Source organism: Oncorhynchus tshawytscha, linkage group LG21 (assembly GCF_018296145.1).
Source record: "Oncorhynchus tshawytscha isolate Ot180627B linkage group LG21, Otsh_v2.0, whole genome shotgun sequence".
Taxonomy (NCBI): domain Eukaryota; kingdom Metazoa; phylum Chordata; class Actinopteri; order Salmoniformes; family Salmonidae; genus Oncorhynchus; species Oncorhynchus tshawytscha.
Window position 1 is genome coordinate 41057551 of NC_056449.1, and position 18155 is coordinate 41075705.

At 42.7% G+C, this 18155-nt stretch overlaps 1 protein-coding gene across 2 annotated transcripts; it reads left to right on the top strand.

The window, feature by feature from the left end:
* The first annotated feature begins 2067 nt into the window (after positions 1–2067).
* On the top strand, positions 2068–17113 carry LOC112221286 (PRELI domain-containing protein 1, mitochondrial). 2 transcript variants are annotated; one of them, XM_024383459.2, is made up of 6 exons: positions 2068–2203; positions 2673–2809; positions 6689–6914; positions 9064–9177; positions 12656–12734; positions 13539–17113. In XM_024383459.2, exons 2-6 carry the CDS (start codon positions 2718–2720, stop codon positions 13661–13663), a joined length of 636 nt encoding a protein of 211 aa, XP_024239227.2. In that variant the 5' UTR covers positions 2068–2203; positions 2673–2717; the 3' UTR covers positions 13664–17113. The 2 variants fall into 2 exon arrangements, with proteins under 2 accessions (XP_024239227.2, XP_042159474.1); XM_042303540.1 differs by lacking the exon at positions 2068–2203 and adding an exon at positions 2437–2460.
* The last annotated feature ends 1042 nt before the right edge of the window (positions 17114–18155 follow it).

Sequence of the window (18155 nt, forward strand, 5' to 3'; positions counted from 1 at the left end):
GTCATAGACTGTCTTCTCTGCTACCGCATGGCAAGCGGTATCAGAGTGCCAAGTCTAGGGCCAAAAGGCTCCTTAACCGCTTTTTTTCCAAGCCAGTTAATCAAATGGCCACTGGCCTATTACATTGACCCCCCCCCCCCATCCCCTTTTGTTTTTAGACACAAAGTCACTTTACCCCCACCTACCTGTACAATTACCTCGACTAACCTGTACCCCTGCACACTGACTCTGTACCGGTACCCCTGTATATAGCCTCCACATTGACTCTGTACCGGTACCCCCTGTATATAGCCTCCACTTTGACTCTGTACTGTAACACCCTGTATATAGCCTCCACATTGACTCTGTACCGGTACCCCCTGTATATAGCCTCCACTTTGACTCTGTACTGTAACACCCTGTATATAGCCTCCACACTGACTCTGTACCGGTACCCCCTGTATATAGCCTCCACATTGACTCTGTACTGTAACACCCTGTATATAGCCTCCACTTTGACTCTGTACCGGTACCCCCTGTATATAGCCTCCACATTGACTCAGTACCATAACACCCTGTATATAGCCTCCACATTGACTCTGTACCGGTACCCCCTGTATATAGCCTCCACATTGACTCTGTACTGTAACACCCTGTATATAGCCTCCACTTTGACTCTGTACAGTAACACCCTGTATATAGCCTCCACATTGACTCTGTACCGTAACCCCTGTATATAGCCTCCACTTGACTCTGTACCGTAACACCCTGTATATAGGCTCCACATTGACTCTGTACCGGTACCCCTGTATATAGCCTCCACATTGACTCTGTAGTACCATAACACCCTGTATATAGCCTCCACATTGACTCAGTACTGTAAAACCCTGTATATAGCCTCCACACTGACTCGGTACCGGTGCCCCCTGTATATAACCTCCACACTGACTCTGTACCGTAATACCCTGTAATACCCTGTATATAGCCTCCACATTGACTCAGTACTGTAAAACCCTGTATATAGCCTCCACATTGACTCAGTACTGTAAAACCCTGTATATAGCCTCCACATTGACCCCCCCCTTTTGTTTTTACACACAAAGTCACTTTACCCCTACCTACATGTACAATTACCTCGACTAACCTGTACCCCTGCACACTGACTCTGTACCATAATACCCTGTATATAGCCTCCACATTGACTCTGTACCATAATACCCTGTATATAGCCTCCACATTGACTCTGTACTGTAATACCCTGTATATAGCCTCCACATTGACTCTATACTGTAATATTTTGTATTTAGCCTCGTTATTCTTATCGTATTACTTTTATTATTGCTTTTTATTTTAGTCTACTTGGTAAATATTTTCTTCTTCTTGAACTGCACTGTTGGTTAAGGGCTTGTAATTAAGCATTTCACAGTAAAGTCTACACTTGTTGTATTCGGTGCATGTGACAAATACAATTTTATTTTATTTTATAGAAAAGCTCTGACAGAGTAGTACACATATCTCAGCTGCACCCAGTTTAGGACTCCACATTGAAAAACAGGCAAACTCTTCTCCTTCCTTCAATTAACCACACAATGTCATCCTATGAACCTCGACCAATCCAGGATTATTTTTTTTGCGTTAGTCTTTTGACGGGTTCCCTGCTCTGTAGCTCAAAACACGACACAGGACAATAATTAACTTGAGTGAGGCCAACAAATGTTCCTTCTGATCAGCTGAAACACACAAAATCAAAGCAAGCACACTCCTCTTGTATTTCACTGACTACTTTATCCAAGGTTTTTTTTCACCGTTTTGGATACTCTCACTGTGATATAATAAGAACAGCCCCAAAACTCCCAGAAAACCAACTCCTACCAGATACAAAGGTGTAAAACCAAGACTAGACGATTCCTTCCCCACAATATTTCATCATTTTGGACAAAAGCCCATTCATCCTTATTTCCACCGCTGTCAGATTCAAGCGCCTTCTCTGCTTTCGCCATCCTCCTTCCGCTGAAACATCGCCACCTGCCGTGGAGAAGACAGATTTTGGATCGCTCTCGCTTCACCGCTTCCGCTCTGCTCTTGGTCGCACCGGATATGTCGTTGATCTTGACCTTCCCTTTCAATTGGCCGGAATCAGTCTGTCGTGTAGCTGCAAGCTACATTCTTCTAAAAGTAGTAGAAAAATGCAATTATCTCCGCTGTAAATGGTATTGCCAACGAGGTAAGTGGCTTTCTTACCATTTCATATTCAAGCGGAAAGATGTGTTTTCCTTCATATGGAAATGGGTCACTTTAGCTATGTAGCTAATTAATTGATGGCGTTGACCACCCACTCTATGCTAAGCTAACTAGCATTCCAGTAAGACTCGAGGGACTGCGTGAAGACGTGACCGTTTCCTGTCAACCTGTCACAGCAGAACTGGGTTGCAATATCGAGCGTTATGTAGACATGCATATAGAGAGATAATATACACACGGGTAACCGTTAACTTAGGTCACGTTAACTATATATTTTTTTAATTTTACCGAAGTTGATTGACAGCTGTCAACATTCCACTTTCTATGCTTTATCTAGGAGTTTCGCTTTTTAGTGCAGCCTTCTCATTTCACGATTAATTGGGCAAATGTGCATGTAATTGATAATATACTAATTAATTTGAGCATACTCACGTGTACTATTCTTCTACCAGGTATTTACCAAAGTGTACATATAAAGTCGTCTTTTTACGGGAACAATGGTGAAGTACTTCGCCTGTGTTGGTCTTCTGAAAAGTTCCTGGGACCAAGTCTGCATCGCTTTCTGGGAGCGATACCCCAACCCCTACAGGTAAGACAGATACCCTAGCCCAATACTGGACAAAAGGAGCCTCACCTTACTCCTTAGTCCAGCATTTCACAAACTCGGCCCGACGACCACAACGGGTGCACGTTTTTTTGCACTGCACAGCGGATTAAAATAATCGAAGCTTGATGATGAGTTCGTTATTTGAATCAGCTGTGTAGTGCTAGGGCAAAAAAATCTAAACGTTCACCCCTTGGCATTTGGGAAACGCTGCCTTTGTCCAAGGACCTTACATGTTCTGTTTTTTATAGGGCGAATTGGCTCTGGAAGCCAAAACGGACAAATACTCCCATCTAAATGTGAATCGATCCTCAATTGCGGTACTGTTATAGAAACATACAGCCCTCTACTTTCATATCACATCAAAATTATTTCACAAATGTAAAACTACACATTTATTGTACACAGTTGCATGTAAAACTACACATTTATTGTACACAGTTGCAGCCAGCAGTATTTTTCAGTGACAATAGCACAGGTAATCCACTCTGTCTTCCATCTGTATTGCAAGCGCTGTAGTATATAATTATGTTTGTGTGGGAACCCTAACCCTATGGAACTGAGAGGTATGATGAAGAGCTAACCCTCTACAGGTTTAAAAATAAAAAGATATCACAACCCTAGCCACGGAACGTGTGATGCATTCAAATGATGTAGACAACACCACGCATTTTATAGACGTGTTAGCTGACATCGTGAAAATGGTGGGGCAGAAGTCCGTCTGTTGTGGTTCTGGATGACCAGATAGCTAGGTATCTCGTTTTTATCTTGTTCTTGATACTATGACTTGTTTTGACTGATGTCACCCCTATGCTAATATTACTAATATTAACTAGCTAGCTAACAACTGTAAAGATGTATAATGAGTGCTCATTGTGGAAATGTATGTTTTCAATAAACATTGGAGACTAAATATATTTAACATGTTGTCAACACACTATGCCAATCCCGTTTGTTTTGCCCCATAGCTGTGCATGTTTTGGTTTTGTTGCTAAACAACCAACCCGTCTACTTTTAAGTCGTTTTTTTTTTGGCGTGTCTATACTTAACTATTTATATTTTTTGCCAACTTTTACTTTTACTTCACTACATTCCTAAAGAAAATAATGTACTTTTTACTCCGTACATTGTCCCTGACACCCAAAGTACTCGTTACATTATGAATGCTGAGTAGGACAGGAAAATGGTGAAATTCACACACTTATATATAAACAGTGCCGTATGCTTTGCTGAAGTGATTAATACTTTTGATACTTAAGTATATTTAAAACCCAACTCATTTTGGATTTTACTGGGTGACTTTCACTTGAGCAACTTTCTATGAAGGTTTCTATACTTCTCCTGAAGTATGATAGGTTGGGTACTTTCCCCACCACTGCCTGTCTGTGTGTTCATAAATCCCCAAAACACCCATTTACAAGTCAGAATGTTGAATAAACTTAAGTTAAACTCTACCTGTTGTCTGCTAATTTCATCGGGTGGAAATATGAGACAAAATATCCAGTGTTAAACCGACTCTCAGAACGCTGGTCTATATAATTATCTGTATTATTATATTATTATTATCTTTGTATTTCCGGGTGTGTATTTTCACGGTTACTTTCGGCTATTGTTTACATAGTGTGCAACAGGTGCGACTGTATCAAGTGATTGAAAATAGAAGCAGAGAGAACCATATACCGTCCGGGCAACGTAATTAGAGCAGTAAAAATAAAATGTGTCATACCCGTGGTATGTGGTCTGATATACCACAGCTGTCCGCCCATAAGCATTTAGGGCTCAAACTACCCAGTTTATAAATAGTCCTAGACTAACCCTTCTAATGTCACTAGGCTGTACTATAAATAGACCTCGACTAACCCATATAAATGCCCAACCTGTAAAACAGGTTGTTTGCTGTATCACTAAAGTCATAGTGAAGTTGAAGCATTGTTGGTGCGCGCACACACACACCTGGAAAACATTCACTGTCAGTGATTCAGAGGTTTACTGCAAGATACTTACCCAGTCAGATGAACTCATGGAAGCCATTTTTTTCCCCTGTGTCTGCGTGCAGTCTGGAGATGATTGAAGTTAGCATATCGTTAGCTTAGCGCAATTACTGAAAATCCCCCAGTACTAGAACATGAAAAATGGTTTGGTGCAGTGGAGGCTGCCGAGGGGAGGACGGCTCATAGTAATGGCTAGAATGGAGTCAATGGCCTGGTATCAACCACATGTTTCCACTGGTTTGGCACTAGATTTATTTTGAACTTTCGGCACTTCTGTCAAATGTGTCTCACGGATCAAACCGGTCGATCAGCGCAGCAGATGTCCCCCTCACATGTTACCTCTCCATAGTGTGAGCTGCACATGTTTTAATGAAGGGCTATTTCTGCAAGAAGATACCGATATCTTCCATCTTTATAGGACAAATGTCAAACCATAAAGCAAAATATGCAGATTTTCAGCTTTGCTTGCTCCATTCATCTTTCCCTCGATCCTGACTAGTCTCCCAGTCCCAGCCGCTGAAAAACCTCCCCATAGCCTGATGCTGCCACCACCATGCTCCACCGTAGGGATGATGCCATGTTCCCTCCAGACATGACGCTTGGCATTCAGGCCAAATAATTCAATCTTGGTTTCAAATGGTCTGAGAGTCCTTTAGGTGACTTTTGGCAAACTCCAAGCGGGCTGTCATGTGCCTTTTTACTGAGTAGTGGCTTCCGTCTGGCCACTTTACCATAAAGGCCTGATTGGTGGAGTGCTGCAGAGATGGTGGTCCCTCTGGAAGGTTCTACCACAGAAGAACTCTGGAGCTCTGACAGTGACTATTGGATTCTTGGTCACCTCCCTGACCTTGGTCACCTCCCTGACCAAGGCCCTTCTCCCCCGATTGCTCAGTTTGGCCGGACGGCCAGCTCTAGGAAGATTCTGAAAGGTACCAGACGTCTTCCATTTCAGAATGATGGAGGCCATGGTGTTGTTGGAGACCTTCAATGCTGCAGAAACGTTTTGGTGCCCTTCCCCAGATCTGTGCCTCGACACAATCCTGTCTCGGAACTCTACGGACAATTCCTTCGACCTCATGGCTTGGTTTTTGCTCTGACATGCACTGTCAACTGTCAGACCTTATATAGACATGTGTGTGGGCCTTTCCAAATCATGTCCAATCAGTTGAATTGACCGCAAGTGGACTCCAATCAAGTTGTAGAAACATCTCAAGGATGATCAATGGAAACCGGATGAACCTGAGCTCAATTTCAAGTCTCATAGCGAAGGGTCTGAATACTTACGTAAATAAGGTATTTCTGTTTGTTATACATTTGCAGAAACTTCACTTTGTCATTATTGAGATTGTTTGTAGATTGAGGAAAATATTTAATATATCTATAATTTAATAATATCTAAAATTTATGGAATATTTAATTCCATAAATTTTAGAATAAGGCTGTAACTTAACCAAAGGTGGAAAAAGTGAAGGGGTCTGAACCTAATGACTGTGTACTTAGATTTGTATAATTTATGAATTAATGCATACATGGCTGTCTCTTATTTTAAAATGAAATGTAAAAAAATATATAATATATAATGATACTGAAATCAAAGATGCCCAATGATTGAATTGAGCAGTATCTGAGTTTACCTGTCTGGATCAAGGGGCATTCTGGGACTTTGGTTAATACACCTTTTTGTTGTTGTGGTGGTATTGATACGTTTCGACCTCTAATCTTTTAGTATCCTTTTAAGCTGTAAAGTGTCTCTGAATGATACCTAATTTACCCCTCCCACCTTCCTTTCTCCCCAGCATGTCTCTAATTGTAATACAATATTACAAGGAACTATAAATATTACAATTAACTCGTCTCTCCTCTCTCTCCACAGTAACCATGTCCTAACGGAGGACATCATCTTCAGGGATGTAACTCCAAGTAACCGTCTGGTCTCTAGGCGACTGCTGACCAAAACTAACCGCGCCCCTCGCTGGATGGAGAAGTACCTGCCGGTTACCATGGCCAGGCACGCCTACATCATCGAGGATTCCATCGTGGACCCCCAGAACAGAACCATGACAACGCTGACTTGGAACATCAGCCACGCACGAATGATGGTACGTGTGACCAACTGGGATTCGTACTGTGACTGTGCTAGCCTGCTGAGCTAAAGCCTTGGTATTAGCTCAAGGAGCCAACGCAAGTCTTCATCTTTGAATCTACACTACATGACCAAAAGTATGTGGACACCTGCACGTCGAACATCTCATTCCAACATCTGGCATTAATATGGAGTTGGTTCCCCCTTTGCTGCTGTAACAGCCTCCACTCTTCTGGGAAGACTTTCCACTAGATGTTGGAACATTGTATAACAGCCTCCACTCTTCTGGGAAGGCTTTCCACTAGATGTTGGAACATTGTATAACAGCCTCCACTCTTCTGGGAAGGCTTTCCACGAGATGTTGGAACATTGCTGCTATAACAGCCTCCACTCTTCTGGGAAGGCTTTCCACTAGATGTTGGAACATTGCTGCTATAACAGCCTCCACTTTTCTGGGAAGGCTTTTGATGGTGTTGAAGGCAGGGCTCTGTGCAGGCCAGTCAAGTTCTTCCACACTGATCTCGATAAACCATTTCTGTATGGACATCGCTTTGTGCACGGGAGCATTGTCATGCTGAAACAGGAAAAGGCCTTCCCCAACCTGTTCCCACAATGTTGGAATCACAGAATCGTCTAGAATATCATTGTATTCTGTAGCGTTAAGATTTCCCTTCACTGGAACTAAGGGGCCCGGACCATGAAAAACAGCCACAGACCATTATTCCTCCTCCACCAAACTTTACAGTTGGCACTATGCATTGGGGCAGGTAGCGTTCTCCTGGCATCCGCCAAACACAGATTAGTCCGTTCGGACTGTCAGATGGTGAAGCATGATTCATAACTCCAGAGAACCACTGCTCGAGAGTCCAATGGCGGCGAGCTTTACACCACTCTATGCTTGGCATTGCTCACTCCTTAGGCTTGTGTGATCTTAGGCTTGTGTGCGGCTGCTCGGCCATGGAAACCCATTTCATGAAGCTCCCGACGAACAGTTGTGCTGACGTTGCTTCCAGGGGCAGTTTGGAAATCAGTAGTGAGTGTTGCGAAGAAGGACAGACAATTTTTAGCGCGATTCAGCACTCGGCGATTCCGTTCCGTGAACTTGTGTGGCCTACCACTTTGCAGCTGAGCCGTTGTTGCTCCTAGACGTTTCCACTTCACAATAACAGCACTTACAGACCGGGGCAGCTGTAGCAGGGCAGAAATTTGGCGAACTGACTTGTTGGAAAGGTGGGATCCTATGACGGTGCCACGTTGAAAGTCACTGAGCTGTTCAGTACGGGCCATTCTACTGACAATGTTTGTCTATGCAGATTGCATGGCTGTGTGCTCAATTTTTTTTATTTTATTATTATTGTTTTTTACATTTACCGACTTACCTGTCGGCAACGTGTTTGGAGGAAATGGCCAAATCTACTAATTTGAAGGAGTGTCCACGTACTTTTGCTCAGTGTATATGAATTTGAGCAGTGCTTCTCTGGTGGGAGTCCCCCCTGAAGTCACTCTGAAGACATGAACCAGCTCTTAATACAATGTGGAACCCAGGAAGATTAGCCAGCGTTACGGCGTTAGCGAATGGGCATCCTAATAAATCATGACTAATTACTGTTTATCTTCTACTCTAGCATTTGAAAAATATTCAGGCCCCTTGACATTTTCCACATTTTGTTACAGCCTCATTCTAAAATGGATTAAATTGTTTTGTTTTTTTCAATCTACACACACTACCTCCATAATGACAAAGCAAAAAACAGGTTTTTAAAAATTGTTACAAATGTATTTAACATTTTTAAAAACGATCACATTTACGTAAGTAGTCAGACCCTCAGTACTTTGTTGAAGCACCTTTTTGGTAGCGATTTACAGCCACGAGTCTTCTTGGGTATGACGCTACAAGCTTGGCACACCTGTATTTGGGGAGTTTCTCCCATTCTCTGCAGATCCTGTCAAGGGTCTGAATATTTCTGTTTTCTATTTTTAATATTTTAGCAAAAATGTCTAAACCTGTTTTTCACTTTGTCATTATGGAGTATATTGTGTGTAGATTGATGAGGAAAAGAACATGTAATTCATTAGAATAAGACTGTAATGTTATACTTTCTGAATGCACTATATTCACTGTACTTTTAGTCCTAATAAGGTCTATGTTTTGATTCCCCTGTCAGTCTGTGGAGGAGCGTTGTGAGTACAGAATTAACCCTGACAACACCAGCTGGACGGAGATTAACAGAGAGGCCTGGATCTCGTCTAACCTCTACGGGCTCTCCAGAGCTATACAGGTGTGTGTGTGGGGGGGGTTTAAGGGCCAGTGGGAACTAAGTGGTACTGGAAGGGTGGAGTCCCTAGAAAGTCACTGACTTGACAATCTTTCTACCGCCATGTATGTAGCCATCTATATTATATAGCTATGTAGCCATGTATGAGTTACAGAAAGATATAGGAACCACCAGCTGGCAGTTTGCCTGTTTCAGCCTGTGTAGAAGTTGTTGAATGATTTACTGGCTGGTATCTGACTTTGATAAACCCTCAGCTGTTGTGTTGGCTATTAAACTGCCCAGTTGGGTTTACTTGCTTGTGAAAGTTAGTGACAACAAGAATCTGTTTATACATGTGACTGGCAGTGATGTTAGTATAGACATCACACAACAACAACTAACAACACTGCACTAACATAAATAATGTGAAAATATTTACTTCTGCTTCCCAGTAAAGCAATAAAAACAAGCAAGCATCCCAATAAAGTGCTCAAAATAGCACACATTAACATATGTAGCTTAACCTTTTATAACTAGGGGGTCTATTTTAATTTTTGGATGAAAAACATTCCTGTTTTAAACAAGATATTTTGTCACGAAAAGATGCTCGACTATGCATATAATTGACAGCTTTGGAAAGAAAACACTCTGATGTTTCCAAAACTGCAAAGATATTGTCTGTGAGTGCCACAGAACTGATGTTACAGAAAAAAAACAGATAAAAATCCAATCAGGAAGTGCCGCATTTTTTGAAACCGCCTCATGGCAATGACTCCTTATATGGCTGTGGAGGAGCTAGGAGTCAGCTTACGTTTTCCACGTTTTCCCCAAGGTGTCTGCAGCATTGTGACGTATTTGTAGGCATATCATTGGAAGATTGACAATAAGAGACTACATCTACCAGGTGTCCTCCGTCGCAATTATTGCATAATCTCCAGCTGCAGTATTTTTCCGTTTGCCTCTGAGAAACCAACTGCCACGAATGATTTTTCATCGAATAGAATTGTGAAAAACACATTGAGGCTTGATTCTAAACAACGTTTGCCATGTTTCTGTCGATATTATGGATCTAATTTGGGAAAAAATTAGATGTTGTAGTGACTGACTCTACACATCCAAGTATATCTGACCAAATTATGAAAGACGACAATTGTAATTCCGTAAAATGAGTGTGGAAGAGGTGAGAAAATTGTTTATCAATAATGACAAACTACCAGGGTCTGACCATCTAGATGGAAAATTACTGAGGATGATAGCGAACGATAATGCCACTCCTATTTACCATATCTTCAATTTAAGCCTACTAGAGTGTATGCCCTCAGGCCTGGAGGGAAGCAAAAGTCATTCTGCTACCTAAGAATACTAAAGCCCCCTTTACTGGCTCAAATAGCCGACCTGTTACCAATAGCTGGATGTCATGGTTGCCTTTAGTTTGAAGATGTAATCCGGAGACAGGTGTTTTTTCTCCTTAGCTATAATACTTGAATTACACAGATTTTTTTCAAAAATTCAGCAGTTTTAATACAAGATGCATTTTAAAAAGCCGCGTTAGACAGGATTACCTAGACCTACTGACCAGCTCAAATAGACAGAAGCGTGCTATATGGCAGACCAATCCAAACTCATCTCTCGGCATGTCCAGCCCACTCATTATCTCAGCCTACCGTGGCTTGCGGGAAGGTTGCTGTCTCTTTCTGTGGCTAAACCTACTAGCCTCGTAATTTTAACAATTGTATTTGTATTTACATATGCATACAAGTTTGTTATTAAGGCACATGAAAGTTCACATGTTCGAGAAGGTATTTCTGTCCCAAAAAAACAAACATTTTGATATTTTTTTTTATTACTATTTTACGTTCAAACGGGTCTCCTGCGAAATAGTGAGCTGCGACATATGCCTAGTTTCCGGAAACGGGTCACATATTGTGGATAAAGAGTTATGGATAACAGAACACAGAGGGTGTTCTTTAATGGAAGCCTCCAACATAATTCAGGTAGAATCAGGAATTCCCCTGGGCAGCTGTCTAGGCCCCTTTTTTTTCAATCTTCACTAACGGTTTTGAGTATAGCCAGTGTTTGCGGATGACTCAACACTGTACACGTCAGCTACTACAGCAATCGAAATGACTGCAACACCTAACAAATAGCTGCAGTTAGTTTCAGAGTGGGTGGCAAGGAATAAGTTAGTCCTAAATATTTAAAAAACTAAAAGCTTTGGGACAAATCATTCACTAAACCATAAACCTCAACTGTATCTTGTAATGAATAATGTGGAAATTGAACAAGTTGGGGTGACTGTCATGGTCAAAACATATTGATACAACAGTATCTAAGATGGGGAGAAGTCTGTCCATAATAAAGCGCTGCTCTACCTTCTTGGCAGGTCCTACAGGGCCTTGTATTGTCGCACCTAGACTACTGTTCAGTCATGTGGTCAGGTGACAGAGGGACTTAGGAAAATTGCAATTGTCTCAGAACAAGGCAGCACGGCTGGCCCTTAAAAGTACCCTGACAGCAAACATTAATAATATGCATGTCAATCTCTCCTGGCTCAAAGTGGAGGAGAGATTGACACTCCTCACTACTGGTATTTATGAGAGGTATTGACATGTTGAAAGACACCCATGCATACCGGCAGGTAGCCTAGTGGTTAGAGGGTTGGACAGGTAACCGAAAGGTTGCTAGATCGAATCCCAGAGCTGACAAGGTAAAAATCTGTCGTTCTGCCCCTGAACAAGGCAGTTAACCCACTGTTCCTAGGCCGTCATTGAAAATAAGAATTTGTTCTTAACTGACTTGCCTAGTTAAATAAATAAAAAATACCCCACGAGACATGCCACCAGAGGTCTCTTCACAGTCCCCAAGTCCAGAACAGACTATGGGAGGTGCACAGTACTACATAGAGCCATGACTACATGGAACTCTATTCCACGTGGGGATGGGGATCCATAATAAACCCCAGGAAGAGTAGCTGCTACCTTGGCAGGAACTAATGGGGATCCATAATAAACCCCAGGAAGAGTAGCTGCTGCCTTGACAGGAACTAATGGGGATCCATAATAAACCTCCAGGAAGAATAGCTGCTGCCTTGGCAGGAACTAATGGGGATCCATAATAAACCCAGGAAGAGTAGCTGCTGTCTTGATCAGGAACTAATGGGGATCCATAATAAACCTCCAGGAAGAATAGCTGCTGCCTTGGCAGGAACTAATGGGGATCCATAATAAACCCCAGGAAGAGTAGCTGCTTCCTTGACAGGAACTAATGGGGATCCATAATAAACCCCAGGAAGAGTAGCTGCTGCCTTGGCAGGAACTAATGGGGATCCATAATAAACCCCAGGAAGAGTAGCTGCTGCCTTGGCAGGAACTAATGGGGATCCATAATAAATACAGATAGCACCATAGGAACTAATGTCACTGTCAGTTATACCACACAACAAGACCAGCACTCCCTGTCTGTCATACCCTAACCATCATTAATGTCTGGCCTCATTTTACAGGAATTCGGCCTTGCCCGGTTCAAGACCAGTGTTGCAAAGACCATGAAAGGGTTTGAATACGTCCTGGCCAAAATGCAAGGTAAGATGGAGGCCAGTTGTTTTATTACGCTGTAAAATAAGGTGGGGCTATAAATTCATTTATTAATTTATTAGCAGTACTTGGGTTGGGGGAGCGGTAGACATGTTTTTATTAGTTCAGTACAGAGAGGGGGACTGGATAGACTCTACTTTTACAGTTTGTGCTATAAAAGGAACTGGCTCTTTGCTTGACTCTTTCATAGCAACAAGACATGCTGGAGTCTAGTCTTCTCATCAATTACAATAATATTCAACTAACGACTACATTTAATTCGTATCCTATAAGGTTCAGACTACTGCTGCTTTTCTGGCATAAACCAGGCCCTGATTACAGGGGAACAATGGCTGGTGTCCCAGGCCCTGATTACAGGGGAACAACGGCTGGTGTCCCAGGTCTAAACCAGGCCCTGATTACAGGGGAACAACAGCTGGTGTCCCAGGTCTAAACCAGGCCCTGATTACAGGGGAACAACGGCTGGTGTCCCAGGTCTAAACCAGGCCCTGATTACAGGGGAACAATGGCTGGTGTCCCAGGTCTAAACCAGGCCCTGATTACAGGGGAACAATGGAACAAAGCAGTGGAACTGGCTTCCAGGTCGGGTTTGAATTTGAGGGATTTATACTCCTTGACAGCAGCCATGTTCTAACCACCACGTTTCCTCTCTCTGTCTCTCTCTCTCTCTGTCTCTCTCTCTCTGTCTCTCTCTCTCTCTGTCTCTCTCTGTCTCTGTCTCTCTCTCTCTCTCTTATATATATTTATTTTATATATATATATACGAACCACCACGTTTCCTCTCTCCTCCAGGCGATACCCCCTCCAGGACCCTGACTGAGCAGGCTGCAGAGAGGGCCAGGGAGACGGCTCTGGTAGCTAAAGAGAAAGCCAAAGGCCTGGCCTCACAGGCTCACAAGAAACACCAGTATGTCTGAGCTGCCAGTGTAGGGTGAAGCTTCCCTTAGACGCTGATATGGTTAGGATTAGGATTGGGGCAGGGGAAGCTGATCCTAAATGTCTTCCTAGGAACTTTATCCTGGAGCCCGAGGGAGGAAGTAGACATTGGCCCCTGTCAGACCTGCCTGGATTCAAAGACTATTCAAGAATAATTTCAACTACTTTATCTGGGATCGATTTTAAGTATGCCTGGAACCAATAGAATGCTGAAAACCCCTGCTCGTCTGGCACTCCAGGCAGGCTCAAGCAATTACAAAAAAAAAAAAAAATGTTGAATAGTATTTGAACCCAGATCTGTTTGTCCCTAACTGCTGGACCAGAGTCAGATCTTATTTACCCCCCTCATGATTACATTTGGAGGTAGGGGAATCTGATCCCAGATCTGTAATTAAGGTTGCAAAATTCCGGTAACTTCCAGAAATACCAGTTGAAGATTCCCGGAACAATATAATATATTAGTATTAATATATTAATAAAATATATTAATAATATATTAATATATATAGTATAATAAGGTAATAAGCTGGAAATCGGAAATCCTCCAACCAGTTTCTGGGAAATGTTGTAGATGCTTTGAAGAAATGTTACTACTCTCGGTGTGACTGAGCTCAGGACCATTACAGTTAAAAGATTTGATTCAAATGTGGTCAGAGGCTTCGTGAGACGCAATTACTGCTCCTCCGGAGGCGGAGTCTTAATCAAACTCCGTAACGCCTCTTAAATGTTGTAACAATGCAGAGGGCTCGGTTTAGCTCCACATTGATTGGTTGACGGTAAGCGGGGGGGGTCCTGTATTAAAACAAACTCACTGCCATGACAACTTCCTTCACAGCAGTTCTGCGAAACTCTGACTTCAGCAGAGGCTGCAACACGGCGTACGGGCCACTACAGCTTTTTCAACTTTGTCTTCTACCACAAAGTGTCTAGGGTCACAATAGTCCTAGCTAGCGTCCTTGTCTCCTTTCCTTCAGGACAGTACTCTTTAACAGGTAGGTGAAGGCACTGGGCTTGTTTCCATTCTACTTCCTCCACGTGTCCGTGGTCTTATCAGTTGGGGTGTAGATGCTTATCTCAATGAGACAAACCTGCAGAAATGAAGGTTACATACCAGTAGCAGGAAGTGGCCGCGACGAGGCTAAACTCTATGGAAGTGGTGACTGTACATCACAGAATGTAAACTGACTGTAATGGTTGGAGGTATGCGGCAGCATCAGGGACAAGACGACGCCAGTCTCACCCAGCAGGTGGTCTACTGTGCACGGCCGACGTTGGTCTTGGTCGGTCTTGTCCTCTTTCTTTTCAGCCTGGTTCGTGTCTCCAGAAATGACTCGTGACTCTAGTTAGATTTCCATCTGGATGTTGTTGTGACCAACTGAATACTGTCATCGTCTTAAAGTCTAAACCACCACGAGGATGTAGTTCCGCTTTCATCGTCTTAAAGTCTAACCACCACGAGGATGTAGTTCCGCTTTCATCGTCTTAAAGTCTAACCACCACGAGGATGTAGTTCCGCTTTCATCGTCTTAAAGTCTAACCACCACGAGGATGTAGTTCCGCTTTCATCGTCTTAAAGTCTAACCACCACGAGGATGTAGTTCTGCTTTCATCGTCTTAAAGTCTAACCACCACGAGGATGTAGTTCTGCTTTCATCGTCTTAAAGTCTAACCACCACGAGGATGTAGTTCCGCTTTCATCGTCTTAAAGTCTAACCACCACGAGGATGTAGTTCCGCTTTCATCGTCTTAAAGTCTAACCACCACGAGGATGTAGTTCCGCTTTCATCGTCTTAAAGTCTAACCACCACGAGGATGTAGTTCCGCACAGTGAAGCAGGTCCTTAGACGCTGATATTGGGTCAGTTTACCATTCCCCCCCCACTAATGTCTAAGGTTATGATTGGGTGAGGGGGAAGCTGATCCTAGACCTGGAGGCCTACCCACCATTCCCTCCCAACTCCAAGGATGTATCCCAATTGGCACCCTTATTCCCTCCCTATATAGTGTACTACTTTTTACCAGAGTCCTATAGACCCTGATATAAAGTAGTGTCCCAGAGTCCTATAGACCCTGATATAAAGTAGTGTCCCAGAGTCCTATAGACCCTGATATAAAGTAGTGCCCTAAATAGGGAATAGGGTGCCATTTGGAACTGCGCCATATAGACCCTGATATAAAATAGTGCCCTAAATAGAGAATAGGGTGCCATTTTGGGACTGAGCCTCAGTGCTCTCTTCTCTTCAGCTCTTTAACCTCTTGTGCTCTTCTGTCTTCTCTGTCACAAGAAGCATTTCTCCTGTCTGTTGTAATTCATTTACCTTCATATAGTTGTGTTTCTCACACTGTAGATGAGACTGACTACATATCTTCATTTACATTTGTGTTTTAGCCTTACGATTTTAAATATTTGTTTTTTCATTTCAAAATCCAATCTTTTGTTTCTGCTAGCTAGACTGCTCCAAAAAAGCACATGTCAAAAGAAATCTCTTGATTCTCTTCGCTGATTATATTCATTGATTTTTAGTTATGGCGTTTTCATTTCATTGCTTCAAATTTAAAGTTGTTACAAGTGTGATGAGGGGGTCCACGTTGCTTGAATGTGAACCTCGTTCTTGACATTGTGAACAGACAGGATTGCTGTCGACATCGATGTCTGTCTGAGGCATGCTTGAAGAAATTAGCTCCAGAAAGTGAGTCAAATTGCTGAAGTTGTAAATGACACTTAAAGACATCCTGGGTGTGACTGGGTTTTTTTTTTTTTTCAACCTCCCGCTTTGGGCCTGGATGTGTCTGTAGTTTCATCAATAATGCTCGAGGGGTCGTTGGCACGTGGCCAATATACCACAGCTAAGAGCTGTTCTTAAGCCATATATCACATATCCAGAGGTGCCTTATTGCTATTAGAAACCGGTTACCAACGTAATTAGAGCAGTAAAAAATTACATAATGTTTTGTCATATCCATGCTATACGGTCTGATGTACCACGGCTGTCAGCCAATCAGCATTCAGGGCTCGAACCACCCAGTTTATAAACATGCAGAATTACTGTCTTACCTCAATTAGCCATGAAATCCCTAGTTTCTAACCCTTTCCCGCCACATGGGCCAGCAATTAGTTGTAGTCCGCGGGCTTCGGCCCCTTTTTGACATTTTGAGTGACGGCAAGATGCTAACGCAGCAGAGAGAGGAGCAATGATGTGGTGCACATACGTGATGTAGTACACAATATTCGGGGACCACTTTTGGTTTGTGAGTGCTCCTATCAGAACCACTGGCTGAAAGGTAAACAAAAAGTACTGTTGAATTATTTTAAATTTATTTTAAATTATTTTTTTTATTTTTTTTTAATGAATGCATACAAATGATGAATGTGCTATGTTTGAGCAACAGGCTTATTGATGAATACCAATAAAATATTTTGTGTTACATGGATCCTTTTTTCAATTTGTTTTCCCTCAAATTATCGCATAGTATTCCTTGAATAACAAGGAAGTGATTAGTATTAAATATGTATTCATACAATAGGCGTGCATACCCTGGCGGCAGGGTAGCCTAGTGGTTAGAGCATTGGACTAGTAACCGGGAGGTTGCGAGTTCAAACCCCTGAGCTGAGTCGTTCTGCCCCTGAACAAGGCAGTTAACCCACTGTTCCTAGACCGTCATTGAAAATAAGAATTTGTTCTGAACTGACTTGCCTAGTTAAATAAAGGTTAAATAAAGGTTAAATAAAACATAATAGCACTGGGACAGAGGAAGACTGGGTGCCTTAGATAGACATGTTGTTGTTGCAATGACAAGGTCATAAGGCATCTTGTTGGGGTATAAACATCCTGAAGGCAGGCACCTCAGTGGGTAACATCCTGAAGTCACTCAGCACACCTCAGTGGGTAACATCCTGAAGGCAGTCACTCTGCACACTTCAGTGGGTAGCAGGCAGTCACTCAGCACACCTTAGTGGGTAGCAGGCAGGCACTCAGCACACCTTAGTGGGTAGCAGGCAGGCACTCAGCACACCTTAGTGGGGCAGTCACTCAGCAGTGGGCAGGCACACTCAGCACACCTTAGTGGGTAGCAGGCAGTCACTCAGCACACCTTAGTGGGTAGCAGGCAGTCACTCAGCACACCTTAGTGGGTAACATCCTGCAGTCACTCAGCACACCTCAGTGGGTAACATCCTGAACCTATTGATGTAAAGTACTGTATTACATATCAAATAATGTTTTTTGTCCAAACATGTACTAAACCAACATGGTGGCATCTATTGCATGTTTAATCGAGATTTATTTTTTATTTATTTAATCTTTAACTAGGCAAGTCCGTTAAGAACAAATTCTTTTTTACAATGACTGCCTACCCTGGCCAAACCTGGACGACGCTGGGCCAATTGTGCGCCGCCCTGTGGGACTTATTAGCTAATATGAACTTGAATCCATTCTATCTGAATGCATTACTCAGTATTTGGGATCCTGAGTAG

Coding starts and splice junctions, on each gene's coding strand:
- LOC112221286 (XM_024383459.2), top strand. CDS start 2,718: ATGGTGAAGTACTTCGCCTGTGTTGGTCTTCTGAAAAGTTCCTGGGAC. Junction 6,915..9,063: donor TCAGCCACGCACGAATGATG/GTACGTGTGACC, acceptor TTCCCCTGTCAG/TCTGTGGAGGAGCGTTGTGA. Junction 9,178..12,655: donor GGCTCTCCAGAGCTATACAG/GTGTGTGTGTGG, acceptor CTCATTTTACAG/GAATTCGGCCTTGCCCGGTT.